This window comes from Ovis aries, chromosome 5 (assembly GCF_016772045.2).
Source record: "Ovis aries strain OAR_USU_Benz2616 breed Rambouillet chromosome 5, ARS-UI_Ramb_v3.0, whole genome shotgun sequence".
In the NCBI taxonomy this organism is placed as follows: domain Eukaryota; kingdom Metazoa; phylum Chordata; class Mammalia; order Artiodactyla; family Bovidae; genus Ovis; species Ovis aries.
In genome coordinates, this window is record NC_056058.1 from 28559829 (window position 1) to 28578010 (window position 18182).

At 40.6% G+C, this 18182-nt stretch overlaps 1 protein-coding gene across 3 annotated transcripts in view; it reads right to left on the reverse strand.

Moving 5' to 3' along the window:
* The window catches only part of SNX24 (sorting nexin 24), a 172575-nt gene that overhangs the window by 59631 nt on the left and 94762 nt on the right, over positions 1-18182 (reverse strand). For all 3 annotated transcript variants that reach the window (XM_015095949.4, XM_060415675.1, XM_060415677.1), the window contains one exon: positions 12601-12684. In XM_015095949.4, coding sequence (XP_014951435.1) covers positions 12601-12684 — 84 coding nt within the window. The remainder of the gene's footprint in view (positions 1-12600; positions 12685-18182) is intronic.

An 18182-nucleotide genomic window follows, 5' to 3' on the forward strand; every position in this document is an offset into this window, starting at 1 on the left:
ATCCCTGGGATTCTCCAGGCAAGAACACTGGAGTGAGTTGCCATTTCCTTCTCCAATGCATGAAAGTGAAAAGGGAAAGTGAAGTTGCTCAGTCATGTCCGACTCCTAGCGACCCCATGGACCGCAGCCTACCAGGCTCCTCCATCCATGGGATTTTCCAGGCAAGAGTACTGGAGTGGGGTGCCATTACCTTAAGTTTATGGTAACTTCTTACAGCAGCAATGCATAATAAACTAACACACTGCCTCTAAAGTGGAAATATTTTAATGCTCTAATTTAAAAACTTGGAAGCCCTACTAAATTGCTCCTTTACATGAGAAGAAATGGCATAATGACCTCTAAGAAAATATTAATATACACAGCTAAACCCCAGGATCTAAAACTGTAATAAAACTTTTTTCTCATTCATAAGCATATATTCACCACTAACCAGTCTAGGCTGAAAGAAGGAATCTTGTGCATTTCATAGCTCAGTGCTTCTAGTTCAAGATGTTAGGCTGAGCCTGTGTTTGCTTCCTCCACTCACAGCTGAAGTGCTGCTAACAAAGGGTAAAAGTGTTAGCTGCAAACCCAAGTCTATCCTTCTCTTGATCATCAAACTCCAAAATTACTGGAAATAATACTGTATTTAGCTAAATTCAGCTTTAATTTCCCACACCCCCTTGCAAAGAGTGGGGGCCAAAGGTAATCAGAAGTCATAAAGAAAAGTTTTCCATAAATACTAAGAGCAGCACACTCAGCTGACTTGCACCATCTGTCCTGTTTCCCCTTTACCTCTTCCTTCCCAGAAGGTGACTGTGATGGCTGGAGCTGCCATGACCATCTGCCACCACGAGGTGAGAGTTCTGAGGATGGAAGACAGGTGTCCAGATGACTGAGCAGAAAAAATGGTCAGTACCTGAGCACCTCCTGTTTTTAGGAGCACCTCCTGTTTAGCACTTCTTATTTAGGAAAAAAAAAAAAAAAGTCCTCCCACCCTCCTATTTTAAAGTTACTGGCATGTGGACTTTCTGGTTCATAGACCTGAATTTAATCCTGGTAGACATTAAGAAAAGAATGCCAATGGAAATAGGACTCACAACAAGAGAGAGAACAGGGCAAGGAGGAAGGAGCAATCACCAAGCAAGAGATTAACAACTTTGTAAAAGACAGAAAGCAGGAGCATGATGCTAAAGAAAAGGCTGGAGCAGAGGAAGCCCCAGCCCAGACCTCCTCAGGAAGCAGACTGCAAAGGTCTGGATGCCAGTCTTCTCAGAAGCCTGAGAGGCTGTGTGCTCAGGACTGGCGTCAAGAGGAAGAGGGAACAAGAAGCGGGACTGTCTTCAGTTCAGTTCAGTCGCTAAGTCGTGTCCGACTCTTTGCGACCCCATGAATCGCAGCATGCCAGGCCTCCCTGTCCATCACCAACTGCCAGAGTTCACTCAGACTCACATCCATCGAGTCCGTGATGCCATCCAGTCATCTCATCCTCTGTCGTCCCCTTCTTCTCCTGCCCAATCCCTCCCAGCATCAGAGTCTTTTCCAATGAGTCATCTCTGCGCATGAGGTGGCCAAAGTACTGGAGTTTCAGCTTCATCATCATTCCCTCCAAAGAAATCCCAAGGCTCATCTCCTTCAGAATGGACTGGTTGGATCTCCTTGCAGTCCAAGGGACTCTCAAGAGTCTTCTCCAACACCACAGTTCAAAAGCATCAATTCTTCAGTGCTCAGCTTTCTTCACAGTCCAACTCTCACGTCCATACATGACCACTGGAAAAACCATAACCTTGACTAGACGGACCTTTGTTGGTAAAGTAATGTCTCTGCTTTTGAATATGCTATCTAGGTTGGTCATAACTTTTCTTCCAAGGAGTAAAAGACCACAGAGATAAATAGCAGCCCAGTGTTATCCCTAAGTATGCACACCCCTATTCTATAAAAAAGGGTAGGTGTTTTCCAGTGGTCATGTATGGAAGTGAAAGTTGGACTATAAAGAAAGCCGAGCACCGAAGAACTGATGGTTTTGAGCTGTGGTGTTGGAGAAGACTCTTGAGAGTCCCTTGGACTGCAAGGAGTTCTAACCAGTCCATCCTAAAGGAGATTAGTCCTGGGTGTTCATTGGAGGGACTGATGTTGAAGCTGAAACTTCAATACTTTGGCCACCTGATGCGGAGAGTTGACTCATTTGAAAAGACTCTGATGCTGGGAAAGATTGAGGGCAAGAGGAGAAGGGGACGACAGAGGATGAGATGGCTGGATGGCATCACCAACTCAATGGACATGGGTTTAGGTAAACTCCGGGAGTTGGTGATGGACAGGGAGGCCTGGCATGCTGCGGTTCATGGGGTCGCAAAGAGTCGGACACAACTGAGTGACTGAACTGAACTGAACTGAACACAAAGGAATCAATTGTTCCATTCTGGTGATGTCAAGCCAGCATCCAAGCAGAGATAACATGTAGGCAGTTGGATATGGGTCTGTAAACTGGGAGGGAGAATATCTGAGTGATACTGAGAGCTCCAGAGCTAGGTGCCATGACATTGGGAATGAGGTACAGACAGAGGAGAAGGGCTGTGAGGGGCTGAATCCTGAGAAGCTCCCAAGACCTTGCCTCCTTCACATGCCTGCAAAATTCCTCCCTTGGATCTGGAGAGGACTGGTGAATGAGGTAAGACAGTCACTCCTCTGATTGGGTTCCACTGTATGAGACCCAGTCCTAGCAGAGGCCTGGCTTTGAAGAAGTGAGCTGTGGGTAATGACAGGGACACATGGCTAGGATTTTAGGATGGCCTCGAGGATCTAAGAACAGTCCCTGGCTAACAGTCTGCAAGAAAAGAATGGACTTCAGTCCTACAACCGCAAGGAACTGACTTCCATTCATATGAGGATAGGATGGTAAAGAGGACCCTGAGCTGCAGATGAGACCACAGCCTTGGATGCCTCTGATTTCAGCCCCATGAGACCACAAGCAGAGAATCTGGCTAACCTGTGCCCGGACTCCTGATCCATGGAAAATCTGAGGTAACACATTATCTTGTTAAAGATGCTAAGTTTGTGGCCACTATATGCTGCAGTACAAAACTAATGCAAAGGCCTTGGTCTGAGACACCCAACTCTGAGCTAAGAAAGTGTTTCTAGAAGAGACGCCATCAGACTGTGCAGACACTACAAAGTCAGAAATGCCAGGAAGCAGGAAGGCAGAGACTCCTCTTCCCAGGAATCATACTGAGAGAGGAGAGCAATGCGGCCAGCATAGCAGGGAAGCATGGAGTCAGAGCGGGTTCTATTATGTTCAGTGGGGAATATTCTAACATATTCATTTATTGGTGAGACTGATTCGGTCCTGGATGGGATGAAAGGAATAATTGATGAATATCTGTAAGGGAATAAACATACACCTCATTGCTACACTATCTGAGACATTTCTCAAACAAGAACAAAGCTAAAAAATGCTAATTATCCTGTGGTAATAAGCTTCTTCAGTTTTACTTTAAACATGAAGAAATTGTCTTTAACACAACTGAACCACAACATTTCTTATGTTTCAGAATAGAAAATCAACTGCATTATCTGTCTCTCTCTCTCCTTCTTAAAAAAAAAAAAATCTTGAAGATATAGTACTGAAAAGATTTTTCCCTTTTTATTTATGTCAGAAGTACTGAGGAAGCTGATCATCGTAGTTGCTGGGCTCGGTGACAGCATTTGTAGGTGAGTAATGAATGGCTCGAGATGAGGAGAGACAAACCCAAGACAATATGTCTCCAGGAGGGCTCAGCTGCTTACAAGAAAAACACTCTTCTGCAGCTCCATCCGATGATTAACTGTCCAGGCCAGGCTGCGTCCAGACCAACGGCCTTTCTGATCCCCACAGATAGCAACCAGATTCCACGATGCCACAAACACAATCCCCCTCTGCGTGGCAGGACCACTCCCTTCCCTTTTCATACTGTTACAGGACTTTACACAGAACTTACCCCACAGAGACCTGCCGTATGTACACTGGTGATAGCAACCATTTTCCACCAAAAGGAACAGAAATACTTTCCCCAAGCATGGGGATGAAACGATGAAAAAGGAAAAAGAGGTTAGAGAAAGAGGTGGGGAACAGTTCACGGTGGGTAGGGGGTGGGCATTCAGTCTTTCACCCCATGTTGTCGTCCTATCTTCTCAGGGTTCCCTTGAAGGACAGTTCACAGGGTGCTATACCCCCAGTTTAACCCCATACAGCAGTTTTTCGGTTCTTCTGAATCATGGACTGTGTTAAATTGAACATGAAAAGGCAACAGTCTACCCAAGCCAAAAGTAGGCAGGCACAAGAAACTTGTTCATTTAGGAAGGGACCAGCACCAGGCTTCCTAGAAACCTTTGTGAATAAAAGGCTGGTTGCCAATGGACAGGAAACAGCTGGGAAGGCCACGTGAACTGTGTCTAGCAGTTTGCCAGGTGGGGATGTTTTCTCTCCACACTGAGGATTTGGGCCAAGGAAGGCAGAGCTGCTTTCAAGGACCCAAGACTGATAGTGCAAACACCTTGGCTGCAGAGGGGCAGAGCCTGGGCTGGGGGGAGCATAGAGAAGGCTCTTGTCTTACCCTGTCATAGCCTGGGTCTGAGCCGTAAGGAGAGAACCCTGCAACTTTTGTTTTAAGATATTATGCTAAGAGTGTACCTTCCCGGGTGGCACAGTGGTAAAGAATCCGCCTGCCATGCTGGAGATGTGGGCTCGATCCCTGGGTCAGGAAGATCCCCTGGAGGAGGGCATGGCAACCCACTCCAGTATTCTTGCCTAGGAAATCCCATGGACAGAGGAGCCTGGAGGGCTACAGTCCACGGGGTCACTAAGAGTCGGACACGACTGAGCAACCGAGCATGCACATGCTAAGAGTGACCAGAGAACAGGGTGGGGGTCTGTTTTGGTTTCAGTGTGGTGGTCATGCTTTCCCACCCAGGACTAGCAGACCTTCAGAACAGGGGCAAGTGTAACCTGGGGTTAAGTGAAAGCGAAAGGAGCTTGCTCAGTCATGTCCAACTCTTTGTGACTCCATGGACTGTAGCCTGCCAGGCTCCTCCATCCATGGGATTTTCCAGGCAACAGTGCTGGAGTAGGTTGCCATTTCCTTCTCCAGCAGATCTTCCCGACCCAGGGATTAAACCTGGATCTCCCGCATTGTAGGCAGATGCTTTACCGTCTGAGCTACCAGGGAAGTGGTTAGACTTACCGTAAACTAAACGCCCACAATAAAAACTGTTCTTGTTGACCAAGTATTCCTCTAGTAATTCATAAAAATGCATAATGTTCTCCAAATATCTCATTCGCCAAATACTTCAGTTCAGTTCATTTGCTCAGTCGTGTCCGACTCTTTGCGACCCCATGAATCGCAGCACGCCAGGCCTCCCTGTCCATTACCAACTCCCAGAGTTCACTCAGATTCATGTTCATCTAGTCAGTGATGCCATCCAGCCATCTCATCCTTGGTCGTCCCCTTCTCCTCCCGCCCTCAATCCCTCCCAGCATCAGAGTCTTTTCCAATGAGTCAACTCTTCGCATGAGGTGGCCAAAGTACTGGAGTTGCAGCTTGAGCATCATTCCTTCCAAAGAAATCCCAGGGCTGATCGCCTTCAGAATGGACTGGCTGGATCTTCTTGTAGTCAGTTAATGCCTAATATGTGCCCAACACTAACAGACAGTGAGGAATATAGAAAAGACATGGTTCCTATTTTTATTTATTCATTCATTTTTTTCCTTTTAGTTTTGAGATTTTAGTGACACAGCACTATGTAAGTTTAAGGTGTACAGTATGATGATTTTACTTACATACATTGGTTGACACAATAAGTTCAGTGCCTATCTATCATCTCATATAGATATAAAATTAAGGAAATAAAAAAATATTTTTCCTTGTGATGGAACTCTTAGGATTTAATCTCTTCACAATATTCATATATAATGTACAGCAGTGTTGATTATATTCATCATGATGTACATTATATCCCTAGTACTTGTTTATTTTATAACTGGAAGTTTGCTTCTTTTGACTACCTTAATCCAATTCTACTTCCCCCAACACACTCCCCGACCCCCACCCACCCCCACCTCTGGTAACCACAGATTTGACTTCTTTTCTATGAGTTTTTGTTTGAAGTATAATTCACCTACAAACACTGTGTTAGTTCCTAGTACTGACTGGATATTTCTATGCAATATAAAATGATCACCTGGATAGTCTAGATAAGGACACAGTTCCTAGTTTTGTTTTTTTTTTAATATATCTTCTAGTTAGATAAACTTAGGGATAACTAAATTTTAATTGGGACGTCCCTGGTGGCTCAGATAGTAAAGAATCTGTTTGCACTGCAGGAGACCTGGGTTCAATTCCTGGGTCAGAGAGATCTCCTGGAGAAAGGAATGGCTACCCACTCCAGTATTCCTTCCTAGAGAATTCCATGGACAGACGATCTTGGTAGGTTATAGTGCATGGGGTCACAAAGAATCAGACATGACTGAGCGACTAACACAACAAAAAAGTTTAAATTCTCTCATAGCCGTTCTTAAGTAGAAATCTCTATTCTAAAAGGGAAAGGCGTTCCAAGGACAGAGAGATTCAGGAATAAAAGAAACTCACCTTGAAGAAGAACCTGAAATGTTTCAGTTTTATTTAAACAGATGAGAACACAGAGGGAAAGCAGTATGGCAAAGTCAGAGAGGCAGCGATCTTCATATACTGGGTTGATGGGGAAGACTGGCTTGGTTGCCATCAGCATTTTCTTAGGAGAAGCAATGAGAAATACAGCTGGCCAGTAAAGGGGTATATGGTAGACAGAATCCTGGTCTTCCCAAAGATGTCCATGTCCTAATCCTTGGAACCTCTAAATATATTACCTTACAGGTGTGATTAAAACAAGTACTTATAGATGGGAAGATTGGGCTTCCCTGGTGGCTCAGCAGGTAAAGAATCTACCTGTCACTGCAGGAGACGCAGGTTCAACCCTTGGGTCAGGAAGAGCCCTGAAGAAGGGACTGGCTTTCCACCCCAGTATTCTTGCCTGGAGAATCCCATGGACAGAGGAGCCTGGGGGGTTACAGTCCATGGGGTTGCAAAGAGTCAGACACGACTGGGCAACCAAGCACATCCAGGTGGGCCCGATGTGATCTCAAGGGGGAGGCAGAAGTATCTAGGCCAGAGAGGAGATGTGATGACAGGAAATGTGACGGCGGAAACAGAGGATGTGCTTTCCGGCTCTGAAGACAGAAGAAGGCCATGGAAAGTGACAGCCTCTAGAAGCTGGAAAAGGCAGGGAAACGGATTCTCTTCTAGAGCCCCCCAGAACGAACATACCCCTACTGACACATTCAAAGCGAAATAACAGATGTCTTAAGACACTAACTTTGTGATGATTTGGCACAACAGAAAACTAACGCAGTTTAAGATTTCTGGTTTTGAAAGTCAACGTGGATTTCATCGAGTTGGTAGATAATACAGGCCCATTTCAATGTTTTTGAGCTGAAAAATGAAGATGAAAATAGTGCTTTAGAAAGACTATCTGTACCAGAGGAAGAATAAAAAGAAAAGGATCTGAAACAGTTAAATAAATACATGAAGTAGCAAGACACTGAATTGAGATGATAAGAGCAGAAAATGAAAAATTAAACGGCACATATTACAGAAGTTTGGAAGAATGAATCGATAGGCTTGTTGACACTCTGGAAATGAAAGAGAAGAGAAAGGTAGGAAGGACTTTCAAGGTTTCAAAGCTTGTGGCTTCAGTATGTGTGATTGGGGTAATGTAGGGAGGGTTATATCTAAGAGATGCCTTTAAAAACGGAACCACACAATAGGAATTCTCGAGCTTCAGTAAGCATGAAGGTCATCTGGGATGCTAGTTTAACATGCAGATTTCTGGGCTCCATCACAGAGATTCAGTTCAGCATGGCTGGTGGTACCCAGGAATCTGCAATCTAATAAACATTTGTTTGGATTCAAGTCATCCAAAATTCATAGCTTAAAAAAATAACCAGTCAAGAAAAATTAAAAGAAAGTGAAACTGAATTCTTCCAGAGTGCTGGAAGAAAAACCAATCTTACATAAAATCTGACAGAGTGAAAATAGACAAATATTTGAGATCATAAAAATGTTAAACTTTTATAAACTTTTATAATTTAAAACATTTAAAACATTATAGACAAAATAAAAAAGTCCATCATGAAAAGTAGTTTCATCAAGTGACTAATATTTTATTAATAGGCTATGCAAATTAACAAGCAAAAACCACAGAGGCCCTAGCAGATAAATGGGTAAGCACATAAATGGAATTCCAAAAAGAGGGACTATAATCATAAATGTAAGAAATACCAATTAAAACAGCAGCAAGGCAACACACATTGCTTTCTAAGTAAACAAATATCATGGGGGCGGGGCTAATAGTCAAAGCTGATGAGGTAATTTCATGCTTGCTGGTTGCATTATAAACAGCTAAAATCATTTTGTAAAAAAATAATTTGGCAATACATAACCAAAGCTGTAAAAATAGTCATGCTCTTTGACAGGGAATGCTCCTTTTGTAATCTAGCTTGAAACTGTCCTGGATATGGGGGGAAAAAAAAAAAAAACCTATATGTAATGAAGAATATCAATCATCAGAAGTTGACCGTGTGATGCACACGATTTCATTTAGTCTGTAAAACAATCCTATGCAGTTAGCACTTTCATTGTTCCCATATTAAAACTAGGGAAATGGAGGCACTCAACTTGCTCCAAGGTAACGGCAGGTTCAGGAACATTCTGCCACCAGAAATTCTACACTTAGTTTTTATACCATATTATCACCATGAGGGAATCCTGCAACCCAGTAGCATTTGTTCCATTAGAAAATGCAAGAAATTGAGGACAGTACAGAGATTCCTTAAAAAACTAGGAATAAAATGACCATATGACCCAGCAATCTCAATACTAGGTATACACCCTGAGGAAGCCATACTGAAAAAGACACATATACCTCAAAGTTCACTGCAGCACGACGTACAATAGCTAGACTTGTAAGCAACCTAGATGTCCACTGACAGATGAATGCATAAAGAAGTTGTGGTATAAATACACAATGGAATATTACTCAGCTATAAAAAGGAATGCATTTGAGTTGGTTCTAATGAGATGGATGACCTAAAGCCTATTACACAAAGTGAAGATAGAGAAAGACAAATATCATATATTAATGCATACATATGGAATCTAGAAAGATGGTACTGATGACCCTAATTACAGGGCAGCAATGGAGGTGCAGACATACAGAACAGACTTTTGGGGACAGTGGGGGTGGGAGAGATGGGATAATTCGAGAGAGTAGCATTTAAACACATTCTTTACCGTATGTAAAGTAGATAGCTAGTGGGAATTTGCTGTATGACACAGAGAACCCAAAGCTGGTGCTCTGAAACAAGCTAGAGGGGTGGGATGGGGAATGAGGTGGGAGGGAGGTTCCAGAGGGAGGGGACATATGTATACCTATGGGTGATTCATGCAGATGAATGGCAGAAGCCAACACAATAAAGTAAATAATTATCCTCCAAATAAAAATTAAATTAAAAAACTGCAAGACAAGGAAGAAAGGAAAACAGTAATTATAGCAGCACAATAGAAATATATGTGAGTAACAATGGGTTATTTCCCCCACCTCCAAACTTTCTGCAAGACTTAGCTTTATTATCTAAAAAAAACTCAGCTTACTTGATGGGAGGAAAATAGAGCACATAGTAAAGGAAAAAAAAAACCAACCTCCTGACTTTTTCAAAAAATTAGAAAGAAATCCTAAGAAAAGTGTAGAGGATGAGAATGTTTTGAGAGAAGGATAATAATAATTATACAAAATTATGAGCTTGAGAGAAGTATAATAATAATCTTCAGATAATTACATAAACTATCTAATGAGTAATGGTTTTAGTTTGTCTCTAAATGGGCCTGACAGTAAGTCAGGAGGCACTGTTGTGTTTGTGGCAAATGGATATGAACCATGCATCTATTATTTTAAAGGTACAAAGCACTTATTAATAGTTCATATACAATTTTAGAATTAATTTGGGAACATTGGCTAAAAACTTTTTATAAGTGAGAAATACAATGTACAGTATAAGAGAAACCAGGACACTGGCAACAGAGCAAACTGCATCCACTGCAGAAATAACTGAATATTCAAAAAAATAATAATAATTGATTTAAAGAGAAAATATTTTATGTAAAAACAGAATATTCAAAGCACCCAACAAAATTCAAACATGGAAACTGGAGTACCAAAATTCTAATAAAAGGATAAAATTGTACACCATGGCAGCAATAATCAGTAAAGCTTGTGTATTCTGATTTTTTGCCCATGTCAATCCTCCTTAACAAACAACTTTACAGTCAGGATTACAGATTTATATTTATTTTTACACCCTGTCTTTATTTGCACTTCATTGCTTTTTAGTTACTTTTTTGCCAAATCTAATACAATTAAAATGGGACAAATAAAGAGGACTTCTAACAGCCACTTACTGCTCTATAATACATACGATTCAGTGTCTCCCCACTAAAACTCTGCCGCACAATGTTATTTTTTTCTCCAAATCCCGGTAATCATGTTTTAACGAGGCTGCTAAAAACATGCAAAATTGAGAGATTTGAGAATTTCTGTTTTCTCTTAATTCTGATCGTCTTGATGATATAATTTTAAGAATAGCTCAAATTATTAACAGAACTACAGAAGTTGAGAGAAGCATCCTAGGAAATCTAGGAATTTCTTCTGACTCTGAGAATCTAAGACCTTGCCTATAATCACTGGGGAGAGGGTCCTCTTCTGTAGAAGAAAAGAAATCGTAATAGAGAAGAGAGCATGAGCGAGCCTCTACTGATAAGCAGCGTGGGCAGCCTCTTGCTCAGGGCGGGCCTAATTGGCAGTCACCCAGCTGTGCCTCGGGTGGAGTTGGCCCCCAAGTATCTTGGGGGACAGCTGGGCTGTGCTGGGGTCATGGAGACCTGGCAGGGTAGGAATGAGGCTTGCATGTGACAGGCTGCCGAGTCCAGACTACTGCAGCAGAGGCCGGGGAGGGGGAGGAGTTCAGGTTTTAATTTCATTGTATGGACAGATTTCATAAGGTCCCCAGCAGAAATCTCTCTAGAATCTGTTTCCTCAATAAACAAGCAAACAAAACCAGAACTCCTTAAAAAGGAAGTGAAGCCCAGACTCCACGTTTGTTTCTCTGTGAGGCCCATGGGTGGGGGAGCTTTTTGTAAAGTCGGCTGGCCATGCCCAGCCTAAGTCTCTGCTTCGCCTGTGCTGTTTCTCGCGGAAGTAAACCTGGATGAAACACAACTCTAAGTAGAAAACTCAGTGTTAATTATCCCTTGCTATCCTAATGGAAAAGTATACAGATAACCTCAGACAAGGGGGAAAAAGGCTTACTCACTTCCCAGTATAATCTGTTTCAAGTTTTTACTCAATACTCTGATTATAAAATAAAAATTATAAGTTTTAAAAATGCTACACAAGAAATGCTACACAGCTTTTAGTACAGAGTAAGCCCACTACCACATCATTCATGCACTGATATTTCCCAGAAAAATTTAAGTTGTCCTTAATGAAATTAAAAGCATAGATTAAACATAGCAAAATATTTAATAAGTGTAATTAAATAAATTAAAAATAAAAAATAAAAGTATAGATTATTTCTGAACATACTATCTTTCCATTCAGCTTTTTTCTCCCCATCTAATTTCTTACCTTGAAGAAACTGAACTGTGCCACACATTTCATATATGTGTACGTATATAATAATACATATTAATATACAGGAAGTATATATACACACACACATATACATATACAAAGATATGAATATATATGTATATGAAAGAAAAATGCTAAAACTGTGTTAGCTCATATGTGGTGATTTCCTGGGCAATTTTATGAGCTATTTCTAGTTATTAAGGTATTTTAACACTTTAATAATAATCTATAACCTGTGAAATATTAAAATTTGATAGAAAAAAAGTATGCTCTCTTCTACTTTTCACTAATCATTTTTCCAAAACCTCAGCTATTCCTTTTGCATTCTTATTTCTTTTCTCAAAGACTTTAACGAAATGGTTCTGAGAACTGAAAAACCAGTCCTGTAACATGGCCTTGATAATTCAAAAGAAAGCCTTGAGCCCACTTTACATGATCCCCAAACAGTCCTTGAATACAGGAGACATAGATGTCATCTTTTTCAGATATATTTGAGTTTAAGTTGATTTTGATAAATTTATTTCTGTAAAATAATCATTTGACTTCCCTCCGTTTTTGTAAAGCTTTAAGTATATTTTATGGATAAAATAGGATTTGGGTCTTATTCTTTCTGAACCTACAACACCTAGCATAGTACACTCCAGTTTGCCATCACACATATATTTATGCAAAAGATCTTAATGGAAAATCCACCTACTCAGAAAGCATACCTTTGAAAGGACTGAACAATTCATTTTAAAAGGAAATCTACTTCATGATAAAAGAAATCATACTGTTCTCAGAACTGTTACAGCTCTAAGAACCACAGGAAGCGGTCTTAATGTTATACCATCTGTCCTGTAGAGAAGAGCTGGGGGGAGAAGTTACCTTTTTGTGCAGGGCATGAAATTCGCTGTACCTTTTTTCAACAAAATGTTTTCTTCCATTCATTAGAACTTCTATCTTAAACACCTAAAGGAAAAAAATAAAAAAAGATTAATTCCACCAGTTCCAAACCTTCAATTGTCTGATGTGGTAAGTTTGTGACCATGATATATTTCATCCCTTTAATTACAGTAGCTGATCCCCCAAAACCCAGAAGGCTCAGGAGACCCTGGCCCAACAGCACTGATTAATGAGCCCTGGAGCCAAATGCTCACTAACAAACGACAGCAACCCTGCATACGTGTTTAAAAATAGCGGCAACTTAAATGCCTTAAAATGCTCCTTAACTTTTTAATCAGAGAACACTCCTCTCCTAAAATTATTCCACTAAATGCATATGATGGCATCAAAATACAAGCATGATGCCACAGAACCAGTCTGTCAAAAATCACAGCTCATTATGGGTATTTCAATGACGGCAGTGCTGTGTCATCTTTAAGACAACGAAGCAAATAGTAGTACATTTTAGGTTAATTTCGTTCTAACCTGCATATTCATCTCCAGGCTCAGCTGGGCTTATTCTGCTGTTTGCAAAATGGGGAAAATGTACTAAAGGTTCGTTTTCCCTGCATGATACGAGTGACAGCTTGTGCTCCCACCTTCAGGAGGTTGAAAGGCCAGATGAAAAGGCTCTCTGGGTGCACTAATTAGTAAGCACTAACATGACACTTTCTTGATTCTTAGGTCACGGGTCAAGACTGGGGACAAGGGATGAGGAATATGGTGAAATGCTCATGAGAACACAGCACTAAGGTAGGTGGGGGAAGGACGCTCGGCAGGAGCTGAGGAGCAGATGCTCTGTGTTTCCAAGAGTTTGTCTTTGGTTCCGTCTGCTCTAGTAAGTCTGGTTTCCCATTTCAATTGCCCTTCTGAAGGAAACTATGAGGTCATGTGACACTAAAGAGTGTTAAACACATTATGCTACCCCTATTTAAGCATATGAGATACAAGATCACACAGCTTCATTATGAAAATACCTCTCTATGGGTCTAACTTTCTGCCTTACATGTAAATATGACTGTTTTGGAAAGCCAGAAATTATGTCATCAAACAAAACGTGTTCATATTTTTATACTTCTTCCAATTAGGAACAAAATCTTCTGTCCCATGACTCAGTTTAACAAACCTACTTTTATTACATAAGCGTGAAATATTTTATCAATTTAACCAATTAGAATTAAAATTTATCACATACTTTTCTCTATGTGTCTATGTGTGTTATGTACACGCCAGCCTCTGTTCTTTTTTCCTCAAGAAATCCCTCTAAAAAATACTTTTTCTTTGCTGAATTAGTGAAAATATTTTCTTCAAAAAACATATGCATATGCTTCAGATTCTAAGATATATCTGTATTATTTTTTAGAAAAAAAATTTGTTTACTAGTTCACTAAAGTAAATCCGTCTTCTTCAAAGACCCTTCAAAGCCAGGAATACAATGAGAAAATCACCCTGAGAAAAGCAAACAAAAGAAGCACAGCTTCAACTCAGGGGCTTGGTTAATAGAAATCAGAGTCTCCTTTTTAGTGTCAGGTCTCAGATTTAAATCAGGACAATGTGGGAGCAATGAAAGTACTTTCCATCTGCAGAACTGTAAGAAATAGAGGAAGTTACGTTCTGAGTTCAGTTACTTGAGGCTTCATCACAAAAACCACCACTTTAACTGGCACGTTTGCTGAAGGACCCATAAAAGGAGAAAGTTGAAGACTCAGAAAGGTTCAGCTTACTAGGTTGCCCCTCAGGTGCTCCCTCCTGAAGGCCACAGATAAGACACATTACACAGCAGCTGCCTCATGGAATGTCACCCCTTCAATCGACCAGATGGCTTCATTACCAAGTTCCACAGTTACTTCACACACTCACTCAATTTCATTTTGGGGAGGAGGGGCTGGGGTGTAGGTAACATACATAGACACATAGAGAAAAGTATGTGATAAATTTTAATTCTATTTAATTCTATTATTAGGTTGCTATTTTTTAAATGCACAATATACCTAATACTGTTAAGACGTTTTTCTTTTAAATGGGAAAACACCTTGGAAAGGAAGTTTCTTAATCAGAATTTCCATGACAATATGAAACAAGAAATGGAGTCCATTTAATAAATCTTATGTTCCTAAATTCCATAGCAGACTTATTTTCTTTTCTTAATAGTTTCTGACACACGTTGTCCCTGCTGCCAGGAAAACATTTTCCCTCTTGCCTTTCCTGGCAAACTCCTAATGGCTGTTATCTACCTCGAAGGTGGGGGCAGCACAGATGATGTTTGGAATGAATGCATGGTATCTGGCCTTCATTCTTTCAGTTATTTAACAGATATTTACTGAAGGACTACAATGTGCCCAGGAGTTGTTTGAGGCTCTGAGGATTCAGCAGAGAACAAGATAACAAGAGCCCAGACTTCACGGAGCACACCTCCTTTATAGGATCCAGTGAGGAAGGCAGATCATGCACAGATAAAAAAACACGGTGACGTCGAGAAACAAAAGCGCAGTGAAGAATACAGCAGAGTAACCCAGAGCTGGACAAGGGTGCTGTTTTAGACACTGGTAAGAAGAGGTCTCTCTGAACAGAGGCCACTAGGGGTACAAAATCTGACAGGAAATACCAGGAAAAAGCATATGCAGGAATTGAATGTGGCTGCCTCTGGAATTTCAGACTGGGTAGACAAGCATTGTTTGTTTCTGTTCTCCCCCTACCCCCCTCATCCCCATATTTAAGGTAAAGCCTAGAGCAGGGTGATTTCCTCTTTTGGCCAAGATCGAGTAACAGTGTCCAATAACCGACCCAGTTGAAACTCTGGCTGGAGTTTCCAGAGAAGGAGAAACAATTATACAATTGGACAAAATAAGTGGGAGAACTGGCTCTTGATGAAGACACTGGACATGAGGAAATGAATGACACCGAGAGATGGGAAACAGTGATTCCTAAGATTACCCCAGGCCACAAGGTGGCCTGAATTAGGGACAGGGAGGAGAGAGTGACAGGAAGCCATGGCGATTTCCGGGGTGCAGTTTTGGAGAGGAGTGAGCCACAGGTGAAGGGAATTTCTGTGACTTGCCAGAGGTCTCCCTCCAGCATCCAGCTGAATCCTCATCAGCACATGGGACTGAGCAAACCACCCAAGGACAGGAAGAGATTAGAGACCCCAGTGCTCAGAGCTCACACACACCTGGGCACAGCGCTTGCTCCCAAATGCCAAGGTAGAAAACCTCTTAATTCGGGAAGCACTCGTTAGAGAGCTGGGGGCGGGGTGGGGGGGTGGGGGGGTGGGGGGGAGGTCCTGTCTCAGCAGGAGAGCTAAAGTAACTGTAAACTAAAAGCTTTTCTAATCCCGAGTAACAGACCTTAAAAGCAAGACCTGGAGAGAGTAAACTGTTTCTGAGTAACTTAACCACTTGCCAGAGCAAAGTTCAAGAATATTTTTGAGAGCATAAAAACGTTCAGTACCCAACAAGACAAAATGTACAAAGCCTGGCATTTAATCCAAAAGAAGCAAGAAACTTCAACTCATAATGAAAAGAAAAAACAGTAAACAGAAACTAGTCCAAAAATGACACAGATGATAAAATTAGTAAAGCATTAACTTGTTATAAGAAAATTTCTTATGTTCAAGAATCTAGAAGAAAGGTTGACTGTGTTAAGTGGAGGCATGGAAGATATAAGCAAGAGTTAGAGGACAGGTCTGGGTCCTACTGAAGAGTAAAAAATGTCTGTGAATAAAAATATACATATACTGGAGGAGATTAGCAGCAGGTAAGACACTACAGAAGAAAAGGTAAGTAAAGTTAAAAATCCAGCAGTAGCAACTTAAATCAACAAAGCATTTGTGAACCATGGGACAGCTTTAAACATCAAAGTGCATGTATAATTAGAGTACTCATAGGAGAAGTGAGATGTGGGGAGAGAGGTTGGAGAGAAAGACAAATATGTTTGAAGAAATCTCGATCAAGAATTTCCCCAATTTGATAGAAACTATAAACTTGTAAGTCCAAGATGACCAATGGACCCAAGTACAAGAAACAGGGAAAAAAAACCCAAGGCAAAACATAATCTGATTTTTAAAACCCGTAAGAAAGAAAACCTGAAAAGCTGCCAGAAAACAGAGACGTCACATAGAAAAGAAAGATAAGTCTGAGAGCAAATTTTTCAAATGTTTCTATAAATAACCAACCTTGTAAGAGTGAGTCAATGAATATATATTTCGGTTATGTAAACACGTTCTATGTAAAGTGGCATATATAAAATCAACATACGATTTAGTGTTAAACTTTTAATCATTAAAGTGTTTAGGAATTTTTCCCAAATAGTAAGGCCAATAATAACAACAACAGTAACAAAGACTTTTATAATTCTTCTATGCAGGCACTGCTCCAAGCTCCTTTATCATGACAATTAGTCATTTAATTTTCACAACAACCCGCCACAGGATAGGTAGTGTGATTTTACTGGCAAGGAAACTGAGACACGGGTTAAGTATCTTGCCTATGGTAGCTACATTTTGAACTCAGTGATTTGGTTCCTGAATCTGCCTTCTTAACCACTGCACAATACTAATTCCCAATGAACAGACTACCTTATAATCCTGTTCACTGGGGGAAATACTCTGGAGGGGGAACAATGCCTTCCATACAGTCTCTTCTCAAGGCGGCTCTGCAGGAACCTAGGACCCTTGGCAGAGAGGGAGGTGGTGATGCTGGCGTGAGGAATTCACCCCTAACTACAGCCTGTGCTCCTCTCAAACACTGATCTATGTAGAAAGCATACAATTCTGCAGAATAGAAAAATCCTTCTGCCAGGATCTGTGTCCATACCACCTCCCCAGTCAGTCTCCTTACACTGCCGTCCCCAAACTCTGTGTGTATGGTTTTGCTACAAAAGTATATGCTTACAAGGAAGATTGCTCAAAAGTCCAAAGGAGATAAACTGAAAAGCACGTTTAATACATAAGAGACTTGGATAAAACCATATTAAGTTTTTTTATTTGGATCCATTTAAGCTACTTGTTTCCTTTCAGAAATTGTCTATACTCATATAAGCTCTTTACGTACATATAAAATGTTATTTTCTTAACACAACTGTAGCTAGAGCATACAGTTCTACTACTTTTATTGTTTACTTTATTTACTTAATACATAGACACCTTCATTAATGAGCGCATTTTGATATACTTCCTTCTTTAATGGCTACATAGTACTACCACGTATGTTGTTACCATACTTCATTTAATGAGGACCCTAATCAAGGTGAATATTAAGTTACTGGAGTATTTTTCACTGTATATTTTTAATATGTTTATATACATTTATTTATATAAATATGTACATATATATTTATTTATGTCCACATACACCTACATATATTTTATTTATATATGTTAATGATTAATGTATCTGTATAGACATACACATCTCATTCTTGTTCCTGTGTATGAACTCACACACATATACACAGAAGATAAATTACCAAAAATTTTACCAAGTTCATCCCCCTCAATTGTACTGTTACCCTGCCACCAAAAGGATATG